Raw genomic sequence first — 20,953 nt, forward strand, 5'->3', positions numbered from 1 at the left:
GTAAAACAAATAAAAGGTTTTTATACACCCTATGTTTAAGTCACATTCATGCAGCAGCCCCACTACAGGTCAAGCACCAGTACAACATGTTTAAGATTATTTTAATACAGCAGTGAGACCAAGTCTGTGTTTTGCAAGTCTCAAGTCGTTATCCTTTCATCCTGAGTCTGGTCTCATGTCTGAAACTAGGAATTTCAATCCTTTGGAGGCTTTTTTCTAAAACAATGCTGTAATTATATATTAAATGTAAATAACACATAATGTGTTCTTTTTAAAATCTGGATTTATCTCAAATCTTGATCAAATGGGCAGCTGAACACAAAGTATAAAAACACCATTTTAAAATGACCAATTTCACATCTTGGCATTGATAAAGACATGCTGCATGAATAAAGCTAGCCAGAATCAGTAACCAAGACACAAGTTGTTGTAGTTCACCCATTTTCCCCTCTGTGCACCACCCAGGTCCATTTACCAGTTTCAGGACCCGACTGAAACCCCAGTGTCATTACCTTGAGAAATAATGAGCTTTGGTTAAATATTAAACAGGCTTTAATGCAAAAAATGATCAAATGTTACACGTCATCCGAATGGATCAGATACAGAGTGACATTCACTGTGCAGCGCTGGGCTCCACTCAGCTCAGCTTAGGGGTGACACCATGTGAAGCAAAGATTGTAGAGAGTTCTGCTTTACTTCCTCCTCATCCTGCTCCCTCTCTAAGGTCTTAGCCTGCCTTTGTTTATGTTTTTGTGTGACTTTTGTCAGTCTGAAATGTTATGGTTATGTCAGTGTGCAGCCGTGTGCATGTGAGCAGATAAAACAGACAGAGGAAAGACAAAGAGTCCTTTTGTCCATAACAGAGTGTTCCTTATGAATTTCTTGTAACATTTCTTGTCAATAAAATTAAAAGATTCATAGTATCTTTTATGAAGGCCATTTTAGTTCCATTATTCTTTTTGTTTTTCACAATGTAGCATCAGGTCTATTTTTATTTTGTTTTATTTATTTTGTCCTTGACTTGATTTTTTGTTAGCACATTAGCTCCACTTTACACCAAACTAACTTTTAGCCACATAAAACAGATGCCTTTTTTTCGATTATCAGATGAAGATGTAATCACATTTCTAGTTAAATCACAGACTGTTACTCTTCAGCAACAAACAAGTTTGTAATTCCCTTTGTTAGCCTCTATCTAAGCTACGCCCTAAACAGAGCATTCCTTTATTTCCTTTAGAAATAAAGTTTACAATCAAGTTTTCACATTTAACGCAAAACGTACAAGTAACTTTGCAGCCAAATTTAGGACCTGCTTGTTTTAAGTCAATTCCTTAATACTGATGAAAAAGTTATTGTTTCATTGGCTGATTATTTAAGTTATAAGAGGGGAAATGTTTGGATATTAGTGAAATAATCTGTCAATGGAACAAGACATTTTTTCAGGTTTCGTCAGTGTCTGTCCTGTGATTGGTGGCTTTCTTTCCAGCAGGAAGTTGTGAACAGAGTTTAAAAGCTGCTGCATTACTGCAGACATTCACAGGAAGCTGGACCAGCAATGGCTCTGCTGAAGGTTCTGCTGCTGCTGGGGCTGGGTGAGTCAGAAACACGGGAAACTGGTCACACTGGACACACTGGAGACACTTCCACTGGTTCCAGGGAGGCTGCTGCTCTCTGTGACTCTCAAACTTCCCTCTGATTCTGTTTCAGACCGAAACTTCTTTGCATATGAACTGTGATGTTTTTTAATCTGTAACTGTTTATCCTTTTTCTGTTCCAGCAGCCATGTTTGCACCTGGTTTCTGAGTAAAGTCCTCCTTTTTCTTCTTCAGGTGTTTCAGTGAACTCAGCTCTTTCTCTGCAGAAGAGAATCATTGGAGGTCATGACTGTGATGACACAGAGCGTCTTTATCATGTTCGGCTGATGATGACCAACGGGCCGTCAACGATCATGTGTGGAGGTTCTCTGATCCACCCTCAGTGGATCCTGACTGCAGCTGACTGCTATGACCCAGAGACAGGGTGGTAAGAAAGAGGCATTAACACAGTCTTATCTGCAGATGATCAGGTTTTCTATGTGTTCATTATAATCAATCCTTTTCTCCAGGAATAATGTAGCAATTTTCAAAGTTCATCCACGGACTACTGAAGTGCATACTCAAATAATCCGACAAGCTCCTGTGTTGTATACTGGCGATAGCCGGAAGCATAACATCATATTGCTGAAGCTTCAGACACCAGTAAATGATGTCCCACTTGCTCCACTACCAGACTGCAGTAATCGCCCTAAAATGTAAGTCTATCTCTGATCAACAACATGACTTCAGATTTTCTGTCTCCAGTCCTGCTGCCTCTGCTTCAGCACACCTGAGTCAGATAATCAGGCCACCAGTTTAGCTCGGGTGTGTTGGACCAGAGACACATTTAAAGGACGCAGTACAACGTCACTGGGGACTGGAGGTGGAAACTCAAGTGTCAGTGGATGAAGTCCTTCATGGATTTATTTTCTGTTCCTTCATTGTTCGTCATAAAAAAAATTCTACATTGTTATCTTGTATTTTTACATTTTATTCTAATTGTGTTTCAGTGGTGACACTGTTCAGCTGGCAGGAGAGGGAGCAACGACAACCGGCCCCAATAATCGGCGATGTGAGAGACATTTTAAAGTTATGAGTATAAAATTTTTGTTTCTGTCTCTACAGATGTTGAGTGAAGAACATGTTTATGATTCTCATGTTTCTCTACAGTACGCACTGTTCATATTCCAAAACATCTTCAGTGTGTCGACATGAGAGTTGTTCAGATTTCCCAATCCCGGTCATTTGGATATATGTTCCGGGTTGAAGAACCAAACAAGGACGCATGTTATGTAAGTTTGTTTCTTCATTATCTCTCTACAGGGATTAGAAGACTTTTATGTTTTACATAATGAAGAAATATATTAATAGAAATTTTTCTACAGGGCGAATCCGGTGGAGCAGTGATGTTCAACGGCAAGATTTATGGTGTGATTTCTATTGATGTCTCACACTTTGCATGCAAGAAACCAGTTTCAATCATGGATGTGTGTGAATACATTGGATGGATAAAAACAACAATCGGCCATAAATAAAACAAACTATCGTGAAATAAAATTCTCATCAAATTTCCTCTCAGATATAATTTTATAGTTATATCTTGATCAGTTTGATCCACCTTTGTAGAATTAGGATAAATCAATAGCTTTGTTTTTTCTCACCTGATCTTGATCTCCCTAGTGGATCTTTCTCTGTCTCAGAAATTAACAATAAATCAATAAATGCATGAAAAAGCAATATTTCCTGGCTGATCATTTTTACATTCATTTTCAGTTTGTTCAGTTGATATTATCCCTGAACTGAGTATGAAAATGTGACCTGAGTTTTAAATCGCATAAAGAGGAACACCAGAAGTAATTTATTTATTCAGTTTTTGTCTTTTATCAGAAATGAACACCCAGCATCTAAACTCTGCAGCTCTGGAGTTACTATTCCTGATTTACTTCTAGAGAACTTTAAACTCCAACAAGACCAAAGAGCTGTACACAAAAATAATGAAACAGAAGTCACACAATACAATTAACAAATAACAAAATCCTAAAGTAAATATAAAGAATATTTTTAATGAAGATACAAAGGAAATGAGGTCAAAAGTCAAAATCTTGAATGAAATAAGTTTTAAGAAAATACTTAAAAACAGGTAAAACTAATTAATGGTATCTTCTGGTTGCCACAACTATAACAAATATTATCGTAGAAAGTTTTCCTCTATTGCAGTTAAACAAAGTGTCATTGCTGATTTTAATTTTTAATTTCAACAACTATTATAGGCTTACATAAAGCTATAAAAAAAGAATAATCTTAAAATCATTGACATAAAAATCACCTGCAAAATAAGAAGGAAATTCAAAAGTATTATGAAATAAGCAAATTTAGTGCTATTTTACTAAATAAATCGTGATAATATCTGACTGTTTAACCTCTATAACAGCTTGGCTGCAGACTGCTTTAAAGATCCAAAGGGCTCAGTGGGGTTACCTCTACATAATTTTTTATGTTAGCTCCTCTGAGAGATCTAGAGTTGTAAGGATGAGATATCAAGGCAAAGAAAACTCAGTAGCTGCTGGTAGGGCCCTCCAGACATTCAGGGGCCCCTAGAAATGGTTGAATTGTAACACAGATTATAGTTCTGCGGCAGTCATCTATTGACAATGACAATATTATAAACTTTTATTTAATGCATTCCACTGTGAAATAAATAAATAGATAAATAATACATTTAGGATTTAATTAGGAAGTTTACTTTGTAAAAGTGCAAAGAATCACCTTGATAGTTTGTTGTGTTAACTTTGCTACAATATGGTGTAATCCTTGTGTTTGAGCTGGGTTTGTTCACAAATACATCAGAGCAATTAGCCAATAATTAGTGATTAATTATATTTTATTTCTCCCCTCCAGGGGGTCTTTTGTGGGCTCTAATGTCCCTTATATGAAAGTAGGCTGACAGGAAAGGGGGAAGACATGCAGCAAACATCGCCGGGTCCGGGAATCAAACCCGCGACGGCCGCATCGAGGACTCAAGGCCTCCAAACGTGGGTCGCACCATCCCCTACGCCACCACAGCATGCCCCTAGTGAATAATTTTAAACTCAGCCAATTAATCTGGGCATCCTATCACAGAGTTCATTAATACTATATTTAAACACTGTTAGTGATGCTGAGGCTCTTAGTAGCATGATTCTGTCTAAGGCCCCATATTACCTTGGGCTGGCCCTGCATGAAGAGCGAGCCGCTGCTGGAATCTACCTGCAAACCCCCGGTGACCCCAATGCCAGTTGTAGCTTGTCTGTAAAGGTAACAGTATACTGCAATATATATTAAATTAATGTAAATGGTTGATGACTAAAGTGGCTGTGTGGTTGTAAATAGAGGACCGCTTCACTCCTTGCAGTGACATGAATATGTTTTTGTGTCAACACACTGCACAGAAACGGTCAGTAATCAGTTTTATGGACAAGTAAGAAAATGTATACAAAGGAATCCTCAACAGTGCTTCATGTAAAAGGATATTAATTCTGCACAACAATAAATTGCTCTGACCCAGAGCTCAGAAGAGGAGAAGGGGTGCGACCAACACCTTACATTGATTCAACATTGATCAGATGTTGATTAGACATTAGGTTTTAACCACAAAACAACATTGATTCAATGACTTCTTTTAAACATTGGTTACTTTAACAGAATTGAATGATTGTTTGATGGTTGATCCACAGTCAGTTGTCGACCTCAACCAAAAGTCAACCATTCTGACTATAATGCAATGTTGATTTACCATCGTGTGCTATCTGGGAAGTCTTTTATCCTTACATCTAGAGTCAAGTCTCAAGTCTGAAACTTGGAATTTCAAGTCTTTTCAAGTCTGTTTTTAAAAGGTTTCAACTGTATATTAAATGTAAATAATAGATCATGTGTTTTTATAAATCTCCACTCAGCTTACCTTAGGGGTGACAGCAAGTGAAGCAAAGATTGCAGCGAGTTCTGCTTTATTTTCTCCTCATTCTGCTTCCTCTCTAAGGTCTCGGCCTGCCTTCATCATTTTTTGTGTATGTGTGACAGTCGCCAGTCTTAAATGTTATGGTTACGTCAGCGTGCAGCCGTGTGAATGTGAGCAGATAAAACAGAGAAAAGACAAACAGTCCTTTTGTCCATAACAGAGTGTTCCTTATGAATTTCTTGTAACATTTCTTGTCTAAAAAATCACAAGATACATAATTTCTTTTATGAAGGACATTTAGTTCCATTAGTCTTTTTGTTTTTCACAATGTAGCATCAGGGCTTTTTTCTATTGTTTTTGTATTTATATTTGTACTTAACTTGATGCTTGTTAGCACATTTGCTCCACTTTTCACCAAACTAACTTTTAGCCCCATAAAACAGATGGTTTATTTCGATTAGCAAATGAATATGTAGTCACATCTCTATTTAGCCAAATCACAGACTGTTATCACCGGTTCGCCTTCTTACTCCATGCCACTGCTCCTCTTCCCTTCTTCCTGGTTTCCTCATGGTCTCTTCTTGTCTCTGGTTTGGATTTATTTTTGTTCCTTGGCTAGTCATGAAATATATTTGGAACCTCAATTCTGCAGAAGTTTGTGAAGTCAAGATTCTACCTGTAAGACACAGAGTGAACTTAGTTCCTGTGAGGTTTTGTCAGACAAAATGTGTAAGTTCAGGAAGCTGAACTTACTGCATGTTCCATGTTTACTGTCAGATCAGATTACAGTTGATTTTAATTGCTTTGGCCTGCTGAAAGGATCTAGGATCAACTCAGTTTCCATCATCTCAGCAGAAGAAAACCTCCTGCAGATGTAATAACATCTGGATGTTTCTCTCCACCCATGCAGAATCCAATTAACACAAACGTGATTCAAGCAGTCCAAACTCCATTGTTTATGACAACAGAAATCACCTGTTCTTTCTCAACCACTGAAAGGTGCATGCATCAGTATGAATCCACTGAAGCAGCTGTTTCACTTCCCAAAAATGTCCAATCGATCTGCAGGCCTTATAGGAGATCCAGGCACACAACACTTTTTCTCTTTTAAGATTATGTTTCCAACTTTCTTATTCTCTGATTTTTGTTTGGTTTACATTTACAGTATTTTCATTCACAGTTAAAATCTGGATCACAGCATGTCTAATTCTGGATTCATTTTATTTCCAGGACAACTTGACACAACCTGTGTAGACAGATTTTGTATTTAGCCAACATCAACAAGCCTGAGGTTAGAATGGAAGCTAGCACAGAGGCTAGCAGAGAGGCTAGCGTGGAGGTTAGCTCTTCCACACCTTGAAAACCTCTGGGCTTCACTGAAGATCAAGTTTTTGTATTTTCCTGTGTACACAGATTTTACAGTTAGCCAACTTCAACAAGCCTGAGACTAGCATGGAGGCTAGCATCTGGACTAGTGTAAAGGAAGAAATATTTATTAAAACTTTGAACAAAACGTTTGGCTCGTATCTTCCTTCAAAGCCGGGTCATCTCGGCGAGGAGCAGGGCAGCTGTAAAGCGAAACTACAACAAGGCGTGTTGACGTCACAGATCACAGAGTTTAATTCATACAAAGCAACGCATGTATCCGTTAACAAAGCTGCAGAGGTACAGAGATATACATTTTATCACAAAATAAGACACACAAGGGGAGACAAACGAACACAAAGACAGACAAAGGCGCCCACGTGGAGAAAAGATGGAAAAAACTCTCTCCCTCGGCGTGCTGACCTGGAATTTTAAACTAAAGAGGTGTTTCCCTATTTAATATATGCAAAGAAGGCGTTCTGTTGTTCGACCAATCAGAGACCTGTTTCGGCCCCCCAGAGAACCCCGGAAACTCCCCTCATTACAGCTCAGATGTCTGGTTTTTATCTAAGTCAAAGGGCGGACCACTTCGCGTTCATCTCCGTCTGATACGGGGAGAGGCGCCAAGAAGTCTCTTGCCCCCCCCATCGGAATGTAAATTTTATTGCTGTGTTGTCAGCGGGGGAGGAAAAAAGGGCCCTGCTTTGTCTGCTTACCGCATCTCAGACGAGACCTGTTCCAAATAAGAGTATTGTATATAACTGTTACACATGTCGTAGATTAACTGTATTAAGCACCAAAAAAATAATCATTTTTCTTAACACTAGCAAAGAGACTAGCACAGAGTCTAGCACAAGCACTATCACATAGGCTAGCATGGAGCCTACCATGGATACTAGCATGGCGGCTAGCAAGAGACTAGCACAGAGGCCAATATGGAAGCTAGCGCAGACACTAGCATCAAGACTAGCAAGGAGACTGGTAAGGAGACTAGCACAGAGGCTACTGTAACCGGATCCTTTCTGCATTGTGCTGGTTTTATTGAATGGTCAGGGCCGTGACACCGTTTGTCTTTAAAATGGGGAGTTTATCGATTTATTCTGACAAGAACAACAAATAGAAAACAACCATGTTATGGGCTGCCCACTCCAAGTCCTCGCTTGCAACATGACAAAAGGACCCGCACACAGGTAACCATGTTGCATAACTTTTAAATAAAGAAAATAAAACTTTTTATACACATAACACACCTACGGAAGAGGATTAGGGCCACCGAGAAAAAAAAATAGAATTCTAAGATTAAAGTCAGAATTCTAACTTTAATCTCAGAATTCTAACTTTAATCTCAGAATTCTGACTTTAATCTCAGAATTATTTTTTTTTTGGTGGCCCTAATCCTCTTCTGTACATACCTGACGAGAACAACAAATAGAAAATAACCATGTTATGGGCTTCCCACTCTAAGTCCTACACAAACCCAAAGTACATAACAAAACTAAAATTAATATTTGCTATTTTGCAATCATAGGTTCACTTCAATATTTACATTATGAAATAGATTCATTTATTCATATTCATATATTGCAATAGAGATGATAAAAATTGACTTAATCGATCTATAAATAAAAATGTGCTGGTGGTATGCATCGATAAGGCAAGTGAAATGGCTGGTCATCAGTAAAGTGAATAGGATTGACAAAATCCCTAGCTTCACAACAATCCAGTTTTCCCCTGGAGAACACATCCTGGAAATCCTGGAGAAACTACAAGTTTCTCACCTTGCTATCTTTAAGGGCTAGCAGAACAAAAAGGCATCAACAACAGTTCGTAGTTCCCTTTCTTAGCCTCTATCTAAGCTGTGCCCTAAAGAGGGCATTTCCTTATTTACTTTAGCCTTAGCTTTGAGGGTGTTTCCTAATATGTCATTTCCTTTAGCTTTAGCTTTTGTGAGCATGTGATCTATGTGAATGCATCTATGTGTATACGAGCATGTAAATAGCTGAAAGAGATGGAGGAAAACACAGAATTATTTATGATCAAGAATTATTTTCACACTTTCTGTTTAACAGTTTCAGGACCCAACAAAAGCCCCAGTGTCATTACCTTGACAAATAATGAGCCTTGGTTAAATATAAAAGAGGTGTTAATGCAGAAAATGATCAAATGTTACACGTCATCCGAATGGATCAGATACAGAGTGACATTCACTGTGCAGCGCTGGGCTCCACTCAGCTCAGCTTAGGGGTGACACCAAGTGAAGCAAAGATTGTAGCGTGAAATCTGCTTTACTTCCTCCTCATTCTTCTCTCTCTCTAAGGTCTTAGATGTGACAGTCACCAGTCTAAAATGTTATGGTTTTGTCAGTGTGCAGCCGTGTGCATGTGAGCAGATAAAACAGATAGAGAAAAGACAAAGAGTCCTTTTGTCCATAACAGAGTGTTCCTTATGAATTTCTTGTAACATTTCTTGTCAATAAAATCAAAAGATTCATAGTATCTTTCACAAAGGACATTTTAGGTCCATTAGTCTTTTTGTTTTTCACAATGTAGCATCAGAGATTTTTTTCTATTTTTTTGTAGTTATGTTTGTCCTTAACTTGATGTTTGTTAGCACATTAGCTCCATTTTACATCAAACTAACTTTTAGCCACATAAAACAAATGTTTTTTTGTTTAGTTTTTTTTTTCGATTATCAGATGAAGATGTAATCACATCTCCAGTAAAATCATAGACTGTTACTCTTCAGCATCAAACAAGTTTGTAATTCCCTTTGTCAGTCTGTATCTAAGCTACGCCCTAAACCAGGGGTCTCAAACTCCAGTCCTCGAGGGCCGGTGTCCTGACACTTTTAGGTGTGTCTCTGTTGCACCACACCTGAATAGAACAATTAGGTCATTAGCAAGGCTTTGGAGAACTTATCGACACAAGGAGGAGGTAATTAAGCCATTTCATTCCAGCGTTTTGTACCTGTGGCACATCTAAGAACTGCAGGACACCGGCCCTCGAGGACTGAAGTTTGAGACCCCTGCATACAGAGCGTTCCCTTACATCCTTTAGCCTTAGCTTTGAGGGTGTTTCCTAAGATGACATTTCCTGTAGCTTTAGCTTTTGCGAGCATGTGATCTATGTGAATGAATGTATGTGTAGACGCGCATGTAAATAGCTAAAAGAGATAGAGGTAAACAGAATTATCTATTCTCAACAAGGGTCATTTTCACACCTCATCAATAACAAAATGATTCTACTTTCGGGAGCAAAGGCAGATGTGAATTTTTGTAGATTGGAAACCAAAACTTTTTTCTCAAAAAAAACATCAACCTGAAAACAAGGAAGAGTTGCTCTGTCTCCACAAAATCTGTCTTATTTCATCAAGTTTACAATCAAGTTTTCACTTGAGCAAAACTCACTGCAAGCTTGTGCACTGCAAAAGCAGAAAACTTACTGATTATTTTGTCTAGTTTCTAATGTAAATCTCTCAGTTCACTCTAGATAAGGCAAAACTAACTTATAAATAGCTTTGCAGCCAAATATAGGATCTGCTTGTTTTAAATCAATTCCTTAAAATTCATGAAAAGTTATTGTTTCATTGGCTTATTATTTAAGTTATAAGAGGGGAAATGTTTATATATTAGTGAAATAATCTGTCAATGGAGCAAGAACTTTTTTCAGGTTTCTTGAGTGTCTGTCCTGTGATTGGACAGATCAGTGTCTGTCCTGTGATTGGACAGATCAGTGTCTGTCCTGTGATTGGTGGCTTAATTTCCAGCAGGACGTTGTGAACAAAGTTTAAAAGCTGCTGCATTAATGCAGACATTCACAGGAAGCTGGACCAGCAATGGCTCTGCTGAAGGTTCTGCTGCTGCTGGGGCTGGGTGACTGCAAAAGCAGAAAACTTACTGCTTTTGCAGTACAAACTATTTTGTCTAGTTTCTAATGTAAATCTCTCAGTTCACTCTAGATAAGGCAAAACTAACTTATAAATAGCTTTGCAGCCAAATAAAAGATCTGCTTGTTTTAAATCAATTCCTTAATACTGATGAAAAAGTTCTTGTTTCATTGGCTGATTATTTAAGTTATAAGAGGGGAAATGTTTGGATATTAGTGATATAATCTGTCAATGGAGCAAGAACTTTTTTCAAGTTTCTTTAGAACGACAAGATGTTAAAGTTAATCTGTATGCAGCTGGCAGCGCAGATCAGTGACTGTCCTGTGATTGGACAGATCAGTGTCTGTCCTGCGATTGGTGGCTTTCTTTCCAGCAGGAAGTTCTGAACAGAGTTTAAAAGCTGCTGCATTACTGCAGACATTCACAGGAAGCTGGACCAGCAATGGCTCTGCTGAAGGTTCTGCTGCTGCTGCTGGGGCTGGGTGAGTCAGAAACACTGGAGAAACTGGTCACACTGGACACACTGGAGACACTTCCACTGGTTCCAGGGAGGCTGCTGCTCTCTGTGACTCTCACATTTCCCTCTGATTTAGTTTCAGACTGAAAGTTCTTTGCATATGAACTGTGATGCTTTTTAATCTGTAACTGTTTATCCTTTTTCTGTTCCAGCAGCCATGTTTGCACCTGGTTTCTGAGTAAAGTCCTCCTTTTTCTTCTTCAGGTGTTTCAGTGAACTCAGATGTTTCTCTGCAGAAGAGAATCATTGGAGGTCATAACTGTGCTGACACGGAGCGTCTTTATCATGTTCGGCTGGAAGTGACCAATGGGCAGACAACAACCATCTGTGGAGGATCTCTGATCCACCCTCAGTGGATCCTGACTACAGATACCTGCTGGAAGTCAGAGACAGGGTGGTAGGAAAGAGGCATTAACACAGTTTTATCTGCAGATGATCAGGTTTTCTGTGTGTTCATTATAATCTAACCTTTTCTGCAGGTTTACCAGAGCAATTATAAAAGTTCATCCACGGACTGCTATACTGGGCATTTTCAGTATCCAAGGAGGTCCAGTGGTTTATAATCCTGACGGCTGGCGGCATGACATCATATTGCTGAAGCTTCAGAGACCAGTAAATGATGTCCCACTTGCTCAGCTACCAGACTGCACTTATCGTCTTAAAAAGTAAGTCTTTCTCTGATCAAAAACATGACTTCAGATTTTCTGTCTCCAGTCCTGCTGCCTCTGCTTCAGTACACCTGAGTCAGGTAATCAGGCCACCAGTTTAGCTCAGGTGTGTTGGACCAGAGACACATTTAAAGGACGCAGTACAACGTCACTGGGGACTGGAGGTGGACACTCCTGTGTCAGTGGATAAAGTCCTTCACGGATTTATTTTCTGTTCCTTCATTGTTCTTTGTAACAATTAATTTTCTACATTGTTATCTTGCATTTTTAAATTTTATTCTTGTATTTTAGGGACGATGTTGTTCAGCTGGCAGGAGAGGGAGCAACGACAACCGGCCCCAATAATCGGCATTGTAAGAGAAATATTAAAGTTATTAGAATAAAATCTTTGTTTCTGTATCTACAGAGAAGGTTGAGTGAACATGTTTATGATTCTCATGTTTCTCTACAGTATCCAATGTTGCTCCTGCAACACATCTTCAGTGTGTCGACATGAAAGTTGTTGAGGCTCACAATTTCCTGCTGCCATATGGGCGTTTATTCTCTGCTTCAGCACCGAACAAGGATGTGTGTTATGTAAGTTTGTTTCTTCAATATCTCTCTACAGTGATTAGAAGAGTTTTCTGTTTTAAAACATAGATAAATATATTGATATAATCTTTTCTACAGGGTGACGCTGGTTCAGCAGCGGTGTTCAACGGCAAGATTTACGGTGTGATTTCTCCAAGTGTACCAGTCTCTGCATGTGAGCAGCCAGTTTTAATCATGGATGTGTGTGAATACATCGGGTGGATAAGAGCAACAACTGGCCTTAAATAAAACACAAACTATTATGAAATAAAATTCTCATCAAATTTCCTCTCAGATATAATTTTATTATTGTATCTTGACCAGTTTGATCCACATGTTTGTAGAATTAGAATAAATCAATAGTTTTGTTTTTTTCTCATCTAACCTTGATTTCCCTAATGGATCTTTCTCTGTCTCAAAAATGAATCACTAAATGCATGAAAAATAAACATTTCCTGGCTGATCGTCTTTATATTCATGGTTAGTTGATATTTTCCCTGGACTGAGTATGAAAATGTGACATGAGTTTTAAATCACAAGAGGAACACAAGAAGTAATTTATTTATTCAGTTTTTGTCTTTTATCAGAAATGAACATGCAGCATCTAAACTCTGCACCTCTGGAGTTACTATTATTGATTTACTTCTAGAGAACTTTAAACTCCAACAAGACTAAAGAGCTGTACACCAGTGGTCCTCAACCTTTTTATTACCGCAGACCGGTCAAGACTTGGCAATTTTGCTGCGGCCCGGGGGTGGGGTGGGGTAATGCTTCTCCATGTTGGTGTTCCGCTAAAGCCTTTTTTTTTTGCCCCAATTTTCCCTTTACGACAATCTTACAACTTCCTGCAGTGTGTGGTGTGTTGGCCCAATGTCTTGGCCCGATTATCTCAGCCTGTGGGGTTTTCCCTGTCTGGGAACGAGAACTCAGCCTGTTGAATGTGACAGGTAGCCAATCAGAAAGCGCGGTGACGTAAGAACGGAGAGGAATCCCAAACAGTTGACATGGCAACTGAGAGTCCGGTGGACATCAGGGGTGATGTGTGGAAATGTTTATTACTATATGTAAAGATCATTTTTATACATGTTTATTATATTAACTACGAATAAACATAACTCACCTCCCAATCACAGTGCAGCAAATAGAGCGGCTGCTCCCGCCATCTTTTATCAAACACCTTTTCTTTTTGTTTCCTCTTTTATCGCTTAAAATGAGCCACAAACTATCACTGCTGTTTCTACATCGTCATCCGTGTTTGATTATTCTAAATTCACGTTTGGTATGTTGGGGGTTTTACTGGATTTTCTTCTGCAACCGGGATGTTCGTGAGTGGAATCAGTTCTGTGGTGTGTTGCTCCTGCCGTGCGGCTGGACTCACGAACCGACCGAACCTGTTGGACTTTTATCGGCTCTGTGGTCACAGAAGTTTGGAAAATCGGCCGACAATCCTTAAATCGTGCCGTGTGAACCAGACCTAAAACTCACAAGCTCCACTCTTCTCATCTCGTCTCGACAGCGGCCCTAACGCTCTCTGACTCTGGTCGCTATGGTAACATTTACATATCCCTTCAAAATAAGATACAGATGCGCAACAAAAACGAACATTTTACTTTTGTGAAAATTTTAACTCACAATAACGACTAATGGGAGCCCTGAGCTCGTTTCTCTGCAACAATCTTAATTTTACAGGTTTTGAATAAAAGGTTTTACAAATAAGTGTGAGAAAATGTGAGAATGACTGTGTGTGTGTTGTGCACAACTGTTTATCTGTTTCAGGGAGCGGACCAACGCTCCTCCTAACGCACAGTCCTCCTGCTTGAATTATCGGACAGCTTCTGCTCTCCAGGACTAAATCAATTCAAACCAACTGAAACAGACGCAGGAGACAAACATCGTGGGGGAGAAAACACGGTGCAGTTCGGCTAGTTCCTTCGGCAGATTATTTGACTTATAAAAAGACATTTTCCCATGTCATAAGTCAAATAATTTGCCAATTAGTAATTACTTATTCTAAACAAACTGTTATATCTTACTGAAAAGTTACTTATGAGCTGCTTTGTCTTATTTTAGTGTTTAAAGTGTAGTTTTCTGCATGCCTCCATATTTAACAGAGTACTAAACTTAGCAGCTGTTTTAAAATCTATACTTATACTAGAAAAATATGTATTTATTTAGCATTTCATTTCAAGTCAAAGAGTTATTTTGTCCATAACAGAGTGTTCCTTATAAATTTCTTGTAACCTTACTTATCAAATCACAAGATTCATAGTATCTTTTACAAAGGACATTTTAGCTAGTCTTTTCTCGAACCCTGCTATGAAACTCCTTCTCCAGAAGGAGTTTAGATCAGATCGATAGCCAGAAACTTATCACACTCCCATTACTTATGAATCTCATCACTGTGCTCCGATCCGGTGCCTTCTCGCCCTACATCAAAGCGCTCCTCTCATGCGCTTTCCTCCTAGCCTTCTATGGATTTCTTAGACTGAATGAGTTCACATCTGCTTCTAAACTATTCAATCCGTCAAGAGATTTATCTACCTCCAATCTTAAATTCTTCCCTGACCACTACAACCTCCACCGAAACGAAAGGTCCAAGTACTATCTCTATTGCACGCACAGACGGTTCGTTCTGCCCTTTCCGCGCGATGTTCAAATTCGCGAGCAAAACGCATCAACTCAGCCATGAATCCAAACCTGTTTCTCAGTCCTGAAAGCTTCCCTATGACCGCTGACTGGTTCATCCGCCACCTCAGACTGACTCTAGCAGTTTGCGGTCTTCCCCCTAGCCACTTCTCGGGCATTTCTTTTAGAATAGGCGCAGCCAAATCAGCCGCCATTCAAGGCATCCCTACAGCTTCCCTCCTTCAGCTCGGCCGCTGGTCATCCTCGGCCTTCTCCTCCTACATCAGACCGGATCCTTCAGCTGTGCTCAAAGCTCAACTTTCAATGTCCGCATTGAAAGTTGCGGACAGTTGGGGACACCAGTCATCTTATCAAATGACTGGTGGTGAGTGTTAGGCCATTCTTTAACATCTATTTCACAGATCCGGCTGGGCCCAGCGGGCCCTCAGCCCACTCGACTCGGCAGCAGCCATTTCATCCACCGTCGCCACGCCTAACAGTCTTGCCAGACTACAGGCCCCGGCAACAAAGCTGCACCTAACAAGTCTCGTCAGACTGCAAGTCCCAGGCAACACAACTGCGCCTAACAAGTCTCGTCAGACTGCAGGCCCAGCTAGGCCTCGACCCGTCATCCTCTTTTGGGGCGAAGACTACTCTGAGCTACGCCCGAGCCGAGCTCCGGCTCACGGTGATCCTTGGCTCATTAGTCTTCTGCCGGGTCCGAGCGCCAAAGATTGAACCATTAAAACTATTCTAACTGCTACCTTTCTCTGTGTGAGTCTCCCCAGATTGAAATGAAGCCTACGCGAAAATTGAAGCTGGGAGACTCGACCCAGCTTATCCTCATCATCTAATCACCACTCCCCTACTGCAGCCAACCAGGACCGGAGCGTCGCGCCGCTCCAGCCAATCATCGTTCAAGGATTCCTTCAGAAGGACAAGCTACCTTGGGTCTTCCTGCTCATCAGCCGTGCTTTGACCCACCTCCTCCCCATCTCCACCTTCATCCAGGCGTACATCCTCCAGGGTCTCTCCACGCTCCTCCACCTCCTCCAGGCTCTGCTCCACCACCAGTGTCTGGACCCGGGGGGGGAAGACTACTCTGATCTACGCCCGAGCCGAGCTCCGGCTCACGGTGATCCTTGGCTCATTAGTCTTCTGAAGGGTACGAGCGCCAAAGATTGAACCATTAAAACTATTCTAACCCTACCTTTCTCTGTGTGAGTCTCTCCAGATTGAAATGTCAGTAAATATCTGTCAAAACAGGTGATCATTTGTAATTTCTCCAAATACAAAGTTGTAATTTGGAAACTACATCAGTAGTATCAGTCTTTGGGGTTTGCTTTATGTAACAATATATTTTTTTTACCTGCAATCATTTTCTACAGTAGAAGGAGGAACTGGAAATTACTGAATTGGTCGGCATGCTTTTTTATTCGTCTGTCATGTTGGATTTCACTACATTTTCTTGAGCTTGCAGTGGATGGCCAGTAGTTGGCAGTGTATTGCGTGATGCACTAGTGTTCACTTTAGTGGTGTGTGTATTTACAAAATAAAAATGCATATAAACACAAGAAAATGACTTTTGGATAGATGTCCACTATGCACGAAATGGGTTTTATATATGCATTGTCTGAGATACTAACAAGGCAATGTTTCTCAGTCATGAAATATATTTGGAGCCTCAGTTGTGCAGAAGTTTGTGAAGTCAAGATCCTACCTGTGAGACACAGAGTGAACTTAGTTTCTGTGAGTTTTTGTCAGACAAAACATGTAAGTTCAGGACATAATGGAAACAATTTAAAACATGTTTAAATGATTTCATGTGGCATATTGTAATGAATCCTACTGCAAGGCTGCAGACAGTAAAACAAATAAAAGGTTTTTATACACGCTTTGTTTAAGTCACATTCATGCAGCAGCTCCACTACAGGTCAAGCACCAGTACAACATGTTTAAGATTATTTTAATACAGCAGTGAGACCAAATCAGTGTTTTGCAAGTCTCAAGTTGTTATCCTTTCATCCTGAGTCTAGTCTCATGTCTGAAACTAGGAATTTCAATCCTTTGGAGGCTTTTTCTAAAACAATGCTGCAATTATATATTAAATGTAAATAACACATAATGTGTACTTTTTAAAATCTGGATTTATCTCAAATCCTGATCAAATGGGCAGCTGAACACAAAGTATAAAAACACCATTTTAAAATGACCAATTTCACATCTTGGCATTGATAAAGACATGCTGCATGAATAAAGCTAGCCAGAATCAGTATCCATGACACAAGTTGTGGTAGTTCACCCATTTCCCCTCTGTGCACCACCCAGGTCCATTTACCAGTTTCAGGACCCGACTGAAACCCCAGTGTCATTACCTTGAGAAATAATGAGCTTTGGTTAAATATTAAACAGGCTTTAATGCAGAAAATGATCAAATGTTACACATCATCCGAATGGATCAGATACAGAGTGACATTCACTGTGCGGCGCTGGGCTCCACTCAGCTCAGCTTAGGGGTGACACCATGTGAAGCAAAGATTGTAGCGAGTTCTGCTTTACTTCCTCCTCATTCTGCTCCCTCTCTAAGGTCTTAGCCTGCCTTTGTTTATGTTTTTGTGTGACTTTTGTCAGTCTGAAATGTTATGGTTATGTCAGTGTGCAGCCGTGTGCATGTGAGCAGATAAAACAGACAGAGGAAAGACAAAGAGTCCTTTTGTCAATAACAGAGTGTTCCTTATGAATTTCTTGTAACATTTCTTGTCAATAAAATAACAAGATTCATAGTTTCTGTAAGCCTCTATCAAAGCTACACCCTAAACAGAGCGTTCCCTTATTTCCTTTAGCCTTAGCTTTCAGGATGTTTCCTAACATGTCATTTCCTTTAGCTTTAGCTTTTGCGAGCATGTGATCCATGTGAATGAATGTATGTGTAATCAACCATGTAAATAGCTAAAAGAGAAAGAGGAAAACACAGAATTTATTTATTCTCAACAAGGGTCATTTTCACACCTCATCAATAAATAAAATGATTCTACTTTCAGGAGCAAAGGCAGATGTGAATTTTTGTACATTGGAAACCAAAAAGTTTTTCTCAAAAAACATCAACCTGAAAACCAGGAAGAGTTGCTCTTTCTCCAGAAAATCTGTCTTATTTCATCAAGTTTACAATCAAGTTTTCACTTGAGCAAAACTCACTGCAAGCTTGTGCACTGCAAAAGCAGAAAACTTAGTAGCTATTTTTGTCTAGTTTCTAAAGTAAATCTCTCAGTTCACTCTAGATAAGGCAAAACTAACTTATAAGTAACTTTGCAGCAAAATATAGGATCTGCTTGTTTTAAGTCAATTCCTTAAAATTCATGAAAAGTTATTGTTTCATTGGCTGATTATTGACAATATAAGAGGGGAAATGTTTATATATTAGTGAAATACTCTGTCAATGGAACAAGAACTTTTTTCAAGTTTCTTTAGAACGACGAGATGTTAAAGTTAATCTGTATGCAGCTGGCAGCGCAGATCAGTGTCTGTCCTGTGATTGGTGTCTTAATTTCCAGCAGGAAGTTGTGAACAGAGTTTAAAAGCTGTTGCATTACTGCAGACATTCACAGGAAGCTGGACCAGCAATGGCTCTGCTGAAGGTTCTGCTGCTGCTGGGGTTGGGTGAGTCAGAAACACTGGGGAAACTGGAGACACTGGAGACACTTCCACTGGTTTCAGGGAGGCTGCTGCTCTCTGTGACTCTCAAACTTCCCTCTGATTCTGTTTCAGACTGAAACTTCTTTGCATATGAACTGTGATGCTTTTTAATCTGTAACTGTTTATCCTTTTTCTGTTCCAGCAGCCATGTTTGCACCTGGTTTCTGAGTAAAGTCCTCCTTTTTCTTCTTCAGGTGTTTCAGTGAACTCAGATGTTTCTCTGCAGAAGAGAATCCTTGGAGGTCATAACTGTGCTGACACGGAGCGTCTTTATCATGTTCGGCTGGAGGGCTCCAATGGTACTCATACGAGCCTGTGTGGAGGATCTCTGATCCACCCTCAGTGGATCCTGACTGCAGATACCTGCTGGAAGTCGGAGACAGGGTGGTAGGAAAGAGGCATTAACACAGTTTTATCTGCAGATGATCAGGTTTTCTGTGTTCATTGTAATCTAACCTTTTCTGCAGGTTTAATGTAGCAATGGTAAAAGTTCATCCACGGACTGCTGGACGGAAGCTTTACAGAATCCATGGCAGAACTGGGTATTCTGATCCCGAAGGCTGGCTGCATGACATCATGTTGCTGAAGATTCAAAAACGAGTAAATGATGTCCCATTTGCTCCACTACCAGACTGCAGTAATCGCCCTAAAATGTAAGTCTATCTCTGATCAACAACATGACTTCAGATTTTCTGTCTCCAGTCCTGCTGCCTCTGCTTCAGAGTCAGGTAATCAGGCCACCAGTTTAGCTCAGGTGTGTTGGACCAGAGACACATTTAAAGGACGCAGTACAACGTCACTTGGGACTGGAGGTGGACACCCTGTGTCAGTGGATAAAGTCCTTCATGGATTTATTTTCTGTTCTTTCATTGTTCTTTGTAACAATTAATTTTCTACATTGTTATCTTGTATTTTTACATTTTTTTCTAATTGTGTTTCAGTGGTGACACTCTACAGCTGGCAGGAGAGGGAGCAACGACAACTGGCCCCTATAATGAGCAATGTGAGAGAAAGTTTGAAGTTATGAGAATAAAATATTTGTTTCTGTCTCTACAGAGACGTTTAAGTGAACAACATGTTTATGATTCTCATGTTTCTCTACAGTATCCAATGCTGTTGCTGCAACACAACTTCAGTGTGTCGACATGCCAGTTGTTGAGGCTTCCCATTTCCTGCCAACATATGGACATGTATTCTCTGCTAAAGCACAGAACAAGGATGTGTGTTATGTAAGTTTATTTCTTCAATATCTCTCTACAGTGATTGGAAGAGTTTTCTGTTTTACTACATAAATAAATATATTACAATTTTTTCTACAGGGTGACGCTGGTTCAGCAGCGGTGTTCAACGGCAAGATTTATGGTGTGATTTCTCCAGGTGTACCACGCTATGCATGTGAGAGCGCAGCTTCAGTCGTAGATTTGTGTGAATACATGGACTGGATAAGAAGACAAATTGACTTTAAATAAAATATAAACTTTAATGAAATAAAATTCTAATCAAATTTCCTCTTGGATATAGTTTTATTATTGTATCTTGACCAGTTTGATCCACATGTTTGTAGAATTAGGATAAATCAATAGCTTTGTTTTTTGTCATCCAACCTTGATCTCCCTAATGGATCTTTCTCTGTCTCAGAAATGAAAAGTGAATCAATAAATGCATGAAAAATAAACATTTCCTGGCTGATCATCTTTACATTCATGGTTCAGTTTGTTAAGTTGATATTTTCCCTGAACTGAGTCTGAAAATGTGGCATGAGTTTTGAATCACATAAAGAGGAACACCAGAAGTAATTTATTTATTCCGTTTTTGTCTTTATTTTACATCAGAAATGAACATGCAGCATCTAAACTCTGCAGCTCTGGAGTTACTATTCCTGATTTACTTCTAGAGAACTTTAAACTCCAACAAGACCAAAGAGCTGTGCACAAAAATAATGAAACAGAAGTCACATAATACAATTAACAAATAACAAAATCCTAAAGTAAAAATAATTAAAACATATTTTTAATGAAGATATAAAGGAAATGAGTTCAAAAGTCAAAATCTGAAATGTAAGAAGTTTTAAGAAAATACTTAAAAACAGGTAAAGCTAATTACTGGTAACTTCTGTTGCCAC

General features: G+C 39.5%; 3 protein-coding genes across 3 annotated transcripts; all 3 read left to right on the top strand.

Moving 5' to 3' along the window:
- Positions 1–1,555: 1,555 nt before the first annotated feature.
- LOC116717934 (blarina toxin-like) lies at positions 1,556–3,308 on the top strand. The gene is made up of 6 exons (XM_032559618.1): positions 1,556–1,592; positions 1,830–2,022; positions 2,105–2,290; positions 2,585–2,646; positions 2,745–2,866; positions 2,960–3,308. The coding sequence occupies exons 1-6, from the start codon at positions 1,556–1,558 to the stop codon at positions 3,107–3,109; spliced, it is 750 nt and encodes a 249-aa protein (XP_032415509.1). The 3' UTR covers positions 3,110–3,308.
- Positions 3,309–10,608: 7,300 nt separating this feature from the next.
- LOC116717936 (trypsin-like) lies at positions 10,609–12,958 on the top strand. Its single transcript, XM_032559621.1, has 6 exons — positions 10,609–10,744; positions 11,480–11,672; positions 11,755–11,940; positions 12,235–12,296; positions 12,395–12,519; positions 12,613–12,958. Exons 1-6 carry the CDS (start codon positions 10,708–10,710, stop codon positions 12,760–12,762), a joined length of 753 nt encoding a protein of 250 aa, XP_032415512.1. The 5' UTR covers positions 10,609–10,707; the 3' UTR covers positions 12,763–12,958.
- A 5,778-nt stretch (positions 12,959–18,736) lies between these two features.
- On the top strand, positions 18,737–20,300 carry LOC116716202 (trypsin I-P1-like). Its single transcript, XM_032557102.1, has 6 exons — positions 18,737–18,795; positions 19,026–19,218; positions 19,299–19,484; positions 19,773–19,834; positions 19,936–20,060; positions 20,151–20,300. The coding sequence occupies exons 1-6, from the start codon at positions 18,759–18,761 to the stop codon at positions 20,298–20,300; spliced, it is 753 nt and encodes a 250-aa protein (XP_032412993.1). The 5' UTR covers positions 18,737–18,758.
- The last annotated feature ends 653 nt before the right edge of the window (positions 20,301–20,953 follow it).

This window comes from Xiphophorus hellerii, chromosome 3 (genome assembly GCF_003331165.1).
Source record: "Xiphophorus hellerii strain 12219 chromosome 3, Xiphophorus_hellerii-4.1, whole genome shotgun sequence".
In the NCBI taxonomy this organism is placed as follows: Eukaryota; Metazoa; Chordata; class Actinopteri; order Cyprinodontiformes; family Poeciliidae; genus Xiphophorus; species Xiphophorus hellerii.

Coding starts and splice junctions, on each gene's coding strand:
- LOC116717934 (XM_032559618.1), top strand. CDS start 1,556: ATGGCTCTGCTGAAGGTTCTGCTGCTGCTGGGGCTGG. Junction 2,291..2,584: donor TGCAGTAATCGCCCTAAAAT/GTAAGTCTATCT, acceptor ATTGTGTTTCAG/TGGTGACACTGTTCAGCTGG. Junction 2,647..2,744: donor CGGCCCCAATAATCGGCGAT/GTGAGAGACATT, acceptor GTTTCTCTACAG/TACGCACTGTTCATATTCCA.
- LOC116716202 (XM_032557102.1), top strand. CDS start 18,759: ATGGCTCTGCTGAAGGTTCTGCTGCTGCTGGGGTTGG. Junction 19,219..19,298: donor TGGAAGTCGGAGACAGGGTG/GTAGGAAAGAGG, acceptor CCTTTTCTGCAG/GTTTAATGTAGCAATGGTAA. Junction 19,835..19,935: donor TGGCCCCTATAATGAGCAAT/GTGAGAGAAAGT, acceptor GTTTCTCTACAG/TATCCAATGCTGTTGCTGCA.
- LOC116717936 (XM_032559621.1), top strand. CDS start 10,708: ATGGCTCTGCTGAAGGTTCTGCTGCTGCTGGGGCTGG. Junction 10,745..11,479: donor TCTGCTGCTGCTGGGGCTGG/GTGACTGCAAAA, acceptor TTTCTTCTTCAG/GTGTTTCAGTGAACTCAGAT. Junction 11,941..12,234: donor TGCACTTATCGTCTTAAAAA/GTAAGTCTTTCT, acceptor CTTGTATTTTAG/GGACGATGTTGTTCAGCTGG.